General features: G+C 34.4%; 1 protein-coding gene across 2 annotated transcripts in view; it reads left to right on the top strand.

Annotated features, from left to right (window-relative positions):
- Positions 1-2014: 2014 nt before the first annotated feature.
- Positions 2015-8362, top strand: part of LOC106688124 (uncharacterized) — a 79010-nt gene continuing 72662 nt past the window's right edge. For both annotated transcript variants that reach the window (XM_067050925.1, XM_014432439.2), the window contains exon 1: positions 2015-2163. In XM_067050925.1, coding sequence (XP_066907026.1) covers positions 2103-2163 — 61 coding nt within the window. In that variant the 5' untranslated portion in view covers positions 2015-2102. The remainder of the gene's footprint in view (positions 2164-8362) is intronic.

Raw genomic sequence — 8362 nt, 5'->3', positions numbered from 1 at the left:
TTAATCATATTCCATTCATTTATATTCCAGTTGCTCTAATACCATTAGTTTAATCTTTAAGTTTGTTGCTCATCACAGAGGTTTTTTTAATACAATTTTTAAAAAAAAATAAAATGCGTAGTCCTCAAAGAGAAGTCCTTGGAAGGGATAACTAAATTACATAGCAATTTATGGTATTTGCTTACATTGGAACTTGTTCGTGCCATACTTCAGGTACCCCGATTGTATTTTTAAACTGTCTTAAATTAGTGTGGAACAAAGGAGGGGTCAAAATGTAAGACCTATTCTGCTCATTAATCACACTTATATTTCTTTTAATTTCAAATGTTAATTCCCAGAAGGGGCAACTGGGGTTATTGTGTTAGTTTATTTATTTCAATAATATTATATAAGACAGAACATTGGGTGTCTCATAAATAACGGAATATTGCTTATCTGAGTGACTATGTTGGAAGTTCCCTCAAGTCTGATTGGAGCTTCTCTCGTTCAGGCAGACTAGTAGGCGAAATGGTGAAGACCATGTGCTTCGCTTCAGGTGTTCGAAAGGACGTCTTTCTATCTCCGAGGCTGGCCAGCGTGTCCTGGACTCTGGTGTGATGGTAGTGGCTGGCCAGGTCCTAGCTTGCATGATGCTTAGGCTGGGGCGGCATTGCAGTCGCAACGACTTCTTCTGGTGTTCGCAGCAAGGGGGGCATCAGAAAATGAGACCTTCGACCTCGACTTTATATAATTTGTTATTATACCCCGACAGTATTTGTAACTAATATCTTATAAAATATTATTATCGTTTTTATCGCTTTTTAGGTTGGCTCTACAGACCTTATAGATCTTTGGCTGTCCAAACTAGCCTTCTCCACGTCTGTCTTTCTTGGGCTACTTTGTTGTTGTTGGCTGGGGCTTGAGAGCGTAAAACCAATCAACGCCCATTCTTGGCCTACTGCTTTCCAGTTTCCTACATACAACTCTTTAGCATCTTTGTTGATTATGGCCTCCTTGATTTCTTGCCAGATTGCAGTAGCATTTATTGTTGTGTAGAGGTGCCCTGATGCATTGCTACGACGTACATGCCCCGCCCATCTTAATCTGCCATCATATCCTGATTGACTGACCAGGCTCTGCAAGAAGTTCACTGTTAGTTCTTCTCCTCCATGTGTTAAGGCACTGATCCCAGATAGCTCCTGTGATTATATGGAAGAATTTCTGTTCAATTCTATCGATTCTACTTTCTAGGTTACCTGTTACAGCCCAGGTCTTGCAGCCTTGATATGTCAGAGCTGGCTTTATCATGGCATTTTACACCCTTTGCTCCAAATTTGTAGAGATTTTTCAGAATTTCAAATTCAATATTTTTGACAAAGAGAAGAAGGTTCTGTTTGCGCTAGTTATACGATAGTCTATCTCAGTCTGCTGATCATTAAAGTTATTGTTGTTGTATTTAAACTGGCTAATTTTAGAAACGATTTGCTATTCCCGCAGACAATGTCGTGATTGCAATTTTAAAGTGACTACTATCGCTGTAAGCTATCACTGTATAAATGAGCATTTTGGTATTTAAAAAAAAAAAAGAAAGAAATTAAACATACCTCAGAGAGAGGGCTACACAAATATAACCAATAAAAACTTATAAAGTTTATTTGAAACTGCTCGGCATAGATTTGGAAAAATATTTTCCGAAAAATTACCTTAGTTTCTCTAGTTGAAATGGATTAAGTATTCTATCTCGACTTAAGAAAGTATAAATGGATGAAGTACTGTACTACGTAGGTTATGCTGTAAAAATATTTGTGGTTCGAAAAATGACGTGGGGACCAACAGCTGGGCGCAGAATGATTAATTTTTTTATGTTAATCCATGTGTGTCGTTGTGTGGCACACATTGTTATTCAACGGCAACCCTGGATTTTTAAAAAATATATTGAAATTCTGTGAGTGTGTTGAAATAATTTTCGTTATATATAATGTAATATAAATATGAAGAGAGGAGTGTTGATACACACTTACTATTGTCCATACAGAGGCAGGTGATTAACATAGCCAGTGCGTGCCAGGCGGTGAGGCATCGACCGCTCTAGGTTACAATCGAACAGCTGCTCAGTGCCGGCGATGGCTCTGTGTCGGTTGCTCCTGCCTGCTTTTCTTATTTCTCAAGCCAATGCCTTCATCAGTGAGTATTATAGTTATTTTTATTTATATTTATCGATTGGTTAATTTACTATAAAATATTGAAGCACATTCCAGGTTAGTTTAAGGTCACACAATTTGAACTAACTTACTCCAATGTTGCTAAGCACGTACAAGCATGCATGTAGCTCCTTTTATAAGAAACATCATGTAGGCTTCCCAGAAATGTGTTTTTGTTAGAATGAATAGTAAACAAAGGTTATGTTGTCCTTGGAAGGCTCCACGATATTTCCTCTAAAGGTAGCTACAGGCATGCTTGAGCGTGTCTAGCCAGCTTAAGTCAGCTTAAGTCAGCAATGCACATTTTATGCACAACAGGGTGGAATTTAGTTTTATTTATAAAAATATTATTTTTGTCGTAGGCATAATATTTAGGCATCAATTGTTTATTAATTAATAACTTAATTTTATATAACCTCTAGAGGAGGTTCTGCTTCCTCCAATGCTCCTCTCATGACTAGATAAGTATTAAATCAAATTCACTGATTTTCATCTCAATTACCAGCTATAATTAAAGTTATGAAGTTAAAAAATAAATAAATAAACACTGAATCCATCACAATTAAGTTTAAGTTCTACTATAATTAAATTATTTCACGCCTTTGTCCAATATTAGTCATTTTTTCCTGTTTTCTTCAACTTCCTCGATTTAAAGAACTTAAGTCTGTCGTTTTAAGGGAACCTTTAAAAGTGATATAAGACCGTCACTGAATCGGGATTTTAGGTAGGCGGGTTGGCTGGGATAGAAACCTTCTATTATTTTCAGTGTTATGATCCCCTTCAAGAGATATGACATGTCATGCATCGAATAATGGTCGCTATGAGTGAATGTTTTAAAGGTAAGATAAGTAAGGCTCCCACATAGGGTAAGTGTGGCGGGTTCTCGCCGTTTTCCGATTTTAACCATTTTTTTAATGTTTCAATCTCCAGAACCGTCGCTAAATCGGGGTTAGGGTCGGGTTGGCCAGCAAATTTTTGCCTACTTCTAATTGCATGAAATCTTTTAATTTATTGTATAATGGTTAGCAGTTTAATCGATCTGAAGTCTTTTACACTCTTATATATATATTTAACCTACTTTAATGGTACACAATTTGAAATTATTTTAAGACTAGAGTGGTAGAGTTCCTATTATTTCGGTGTGGTACTGTCAAGAAAATGAGAATACTTGTAAGGAACTTTTTTTTTTAATAACACGTGTTAAATATTAATATCACAATGGCTGATGTTTACACTGTTCAACAGCTAAATATTGATTTTTTTTCTATTTCTAACAAAAACGTTATTCAAATGAAAATGTTAATCACGTTTCGTACGTAGTAGAAACCTGCCGTCAATCGCAGAACGAGAACTTCCGATGTTGTTTCAAACTATTCATAGTATTAGATTATAGGAGCACATCTTTGCTGTCGTTCAAGTTTAGTTCTGTTATATTATGTAGAACGTTTATGTTATGTTTAATCTTCATCAGATAAAAATAGTAGGAAAGGTGCCAGTTCATATGTAATCCAATATCTGAGTTCGGATTTGTTTCTGAGTCCATTAGAACTGATTCCGCATGCAACTTATCCTGTTTGAAGCCTTACATTGGTAACACTATTTTCTTTTGGTAGAATACATACCAGCACATCTTCGCTGTCGTTCAAGCTTAATTCTTTTATTATATAGGATGTTTATCATATTTACTCTTCATCAAATAAAGATGGTGAAAAAGGTGCCAGTTTGAATGTAATGCAATATCTGAATTCGGATTATCTTTTTTGAGTCCATCAGAAAGGCTTGGGCATGCAACTTACCCTGCTTGCAACTAGAGCCTTACATTGGTAACATTCTTTTCTTTTGGAAGCACTTCTCTTGAACTAAATTGCTTCCGATCATTTTTTTGAGACTGGAATTTTAGAACTGATCTGACAGAAGCCAATTGACATTTTCGTCCTCTCCCGTCCAATGGACAGTGACGAAATCAAAATTTAATGAAATTAGGGGCATTCTAATGTCCAAATATATTATTTGTTGCATAAAATATATTTCACATTGCGAAATTGAGGTTAAAAAAAATTTCGTTATTGTTTTTAAGCTGCATATCTTAGGACAACCTCTGGACAAACGACTTACATGGAATCCTCATACAAGACTGAAATGACAGGAGTCTGGTAGTCGATTCCGACTATTACATTTACTAGACAAACGGTCTAAAATGCCAATCCATTATAAAAGACTGATCTACATGATTATTATAAGCCCTATCTGGACATACGGAGTTGAGCTTTGGGAACTTGTCATGAATCAAGTCATCCATCAGGACCTTAATGTCTCAAATGTTGTCGATTTTCCCAGAAACAGATACCAATCCTTCCATGATAAACTCCCCAACCACCCAAATTCACTTGTTTTTAACCTGGCTTCTCCTTCATTACCTAATAATCCTCCTCGGCGTCTAAAAAGAAGATGGCCTCGAGATCTTCTCCTCTAGAAATGTTATGGAAGTTCTAACAGTGGTAGTTTCTCCACATGTCTGTATCATGTCACTATGTCACCTACAGCAAATTTACTTGTTGTATATATTTTTATACAGTTGTAAATAACAATAAATAAATTATTAAAAAAACAAAAAAAAACAAGTTGCATATCTTACGAACAACTTTAGTAATTTTAAATATATGGTTCTCATTTTATGCAGAAATTAATTAATTACACTTAACTTTGTAACGAAGTAGCCCATTTCTAGAAAATGGCTATTTATGAGTTAACAATGAGAACTAGAAAATTCCTGCATTCATCCAATCTCAGTTAACTTTTCTGACGTTAAATCTGTCTGGGAAACTTTAACCGGAAATAGAACTTAAATAACGATACAAAATATACAAGACTATTTAGAATACGTACAAAATGTGTCGAATCTTCTAATTATATTCTAACTATTTATTGATAATTAGATATGGCAAATATTACAAAGTTTATAAATTATAGGGAAGCGCGTTTTTCTGGATTCTAGAAGTTCAGAAAAGAAATTATTTTTGAACAAGATTTCTGTTATTATTTTTAAAATAATATATATTTTATTAAATTAAATTTAAAATATACATATTTAAGTTTATGACTTAAAAAATAAAAAATTATTTTTTTAAAAGAAAGGATGCTACTTAGAGAATTGGACCCATTACAATGAATAATTTATAAATTAAGAGAAGTAAGCCCAGCATATAACAATTTATAAAGCTCAACTTCAGTTACGTTTTAAATAAAATAGGACTCTCTTCTTTTATTATTACTGCAAGTACTCTAAATAAATAATTATTATTTTCTCCAATTGGTGATCTGGAAAAAATTTATTCCCAGGGAAACGGGGTATTTAATATTAAGTGGTTTAAAATCTCCAGAGATTAAAAAAATGTTTATATTTCTGAACTAAATTAACAGAACTAATTTTTTGTTTTTAATAAGTGAAAAAAATCTTATTTTCCCGAATAATATTATTTATTTAGCAAGAGAGTTTTACATATTTTAATGAAGTGTCCCGAAGTAACTTAAAGCCATTAATTTTAATTCAATCTGATTACATAATGATAACGTCTTATAAAATTTAATCCCATCTCAAGCAAACTAAGTTGTTACAGACTGTTCCGTTTTAACGGAAGACTTGAAACTCATCCTATTACCATATGGGTGATCCCAATTGTAACACCAGCGCCTCATGAGGCCGAAATAACAAGAGAAATTCACTAGCGAACTTTGGCCAAAAGAGGAGAAAAAGCTATATTTCCTCTAGCAGATTCCTTTTTTCATTCTAATTTGTTGGAAAACACGAGTGTGTAGAGACATTTCCGAAGTGCCCTCCGGCAGCCGAGGAGAGGATGGATAGAGGGATGTGGAGAAGAATAAAGAAGCATGATTATGTCACCTTTCTTCTAAATGTGATTCACAACACCACTATCGTCATCAATCTGCATATCTTCTGATTTCACAGACCCCTAATCAAAATTAATTAACTCATCTTAGCCATAATTATTTGTTTTCGCCCACCCTACATACCCTGCAGTTACGATAGATTTAGTATTTAACATTAAATATTCTCTTTTATTCAACCAACCTCTATAAACATATTCCTTTTCTGTTACTTTATGCCTTATTTGCATCGCATTGGAACTAATTTCAATACAGTTTACTAACGATATCCAACCAGTCAATCGAAAGTTGAGTAACGCATAGGTTGAAGGCGCACTTCACTCACAGAAATAATCAAAAAAGGTGCAAACTGGAAAGGAATAGTCCAAGTAATTGTTTTTGGTATCTGAATTTTAATTTCATGGTATACTCAATTATGCCTAAAGCATCTTATTTTCTCCTCACTTACTCGATAGGTTGTAGAATTGAAATTTTTTTCTTATTTAGATCTTTACGTTATGAAAAGTAATTTCCTAACAGCCTCCTAGTAATAAATTAAAATATTTTAAAGAAGTTGAGACACATTTTTATACTTCAAAAGTTCGGGGGAGGGTAGCTCTGTGTTAAGTGGGCTACTAACTCCAAGCCCCCCGATTCTAATCATTCTGTGGCAGATAATTATTTTCTGTTTCACTATAGCCGTGAATCAGCCCTGTGGGTTCAGAAGGTTCACCCAACCTCATAAGGTGGTGTACCCATGATTGGGTAAAAATCTGGTGGTCAAGCGCGATTCTGATTAAATCGCCACCTTGCACATCCGTTGGTCCAAGTTTTCCGTTTACAACCCCAAAATTATGACTAATGTCCTCAGTTCCTGTCACGTTATTGCACAATTCCTTATTGCACATTTCGATGAATTCAAACAGTACTTCCTCGCCACGTTAAACGTGGCTTAAGCCCCCTTATTCCTTCCTCTTAAGTTTCTATTCCTAATTACTCTTCCTTTCGCCATGACAGATCTAATCGTATTGGAGGTGGTGTTGGCGAACCACCCTCTTCGCTATCTACATCAATGATCTTCCACTCTCTATCCAACATTCTCAAAACCATTTGTACGCAGATTATATCCAAAATTATCTTTCCTTCCGACCTTCTGACCTATTAGTTGCCACGGAGAAGCTTTAAAATGAATTGAATAGAATTAGTCACGGGGCACAAGAAAACAAGTTTAAGTTGAATGCAGAGAAGACTAAGGCAATCGTAATAAGATCCAATCACCTCCTGAAAACTATTCCTCATATTCCAACCTTATTCATAAACAACAATCCAATACAATTCCATCCATACGTAAAAAACCTTGGTGTTACTATAGATCAAACTCCTGGAAAAAAACGTCTCCAATATTTCCCGTCGTACCTTCTCCACCCTAAAGCGTTTAAATTAACTTCGTGACTTTCTTCCTTTTGAAACCCCTAGGCTCCTGGTTACTTCCTTAATATTCCTCCACTTTGATTATTGCTGTGTGGTTTACGGGGGTGTCACTGGTGATCTTGAAGCAAAATTAAAACGGTTAAATAGGGCGTAAATATTTTCTTGCTTCCTTCCTTTACCAAGTTATCAAATCCCGCCGTCCATCGTACATCTCTGATATCCTTTTATTTAAATCCTCAGTGCATTCCCGCAATACCCGCTCACGGCCTTCAGACTTATATGTAACTAACTTCTTATCGAACCTATGATAGATCTCATCCTTTCTTCTTCCCTATTGAATTCTATTCCCTCCTTTATTCTTAGTTCTAATACCCTTCCAATTTTCAAATCCCGTGTCTTCGACCACCTTCAGACCACCTGATTCCGGAAGAATAACAATTGAAAAATTCAAAAAAGGTTTATAAATTTTCTGTCTGTAATGTTTCAGATTTTCGTTTATACTTGTAAATATGTTTATTAGCAGAAATTGTACCTTTTCATTTCTTATTTTTAGTTTAATTATATTTGACTTTTTATCATTTTATTTATTATCAGTCATCTTTTGTTTTATGATATGACATATAGTTTTATTTTATTTGTTTTTTTCTTATTTTATACATTCTGTTAATTATTGTTCTTCAGTTTTACCTTTTCAAATTCATTGTTTTATAATATTTTACGACGTTTTATAATTTCATTTTTATTTTGTATTTTACTCTAAGGGGTCTAAGGCCAATTTTGACGCCTGTATATTATTCTAAAGGGATCAATCCCAGAATAAATAAAGATTATTGTTATTATTATTATTATTATTATTATTATTATTA

The sequence above is a fragment of the Halyomorpha halys genome, unplaced genomic scaffold, assembly GCF_000696795.3.
Source record: "Halyomorpha halys isolate HHAL.00 unplaced genomic scaffold, Hhal_1.1 Scaffold1055.1, whole genome shotgun sequence".
In the NCBI taxonomy this organism is placed as follows: domain Eukaryota; kingdom Metazoa; phylum Arthropoda; class Insecta; order Hemiptera; family Pentatomidae; genus Halyomorpha; species Halyomorpha halys.
Note: the sequence above shows the minus strand (reverse complement) of the source record. Positions and strands in the feature narration are given on the sequence as shown.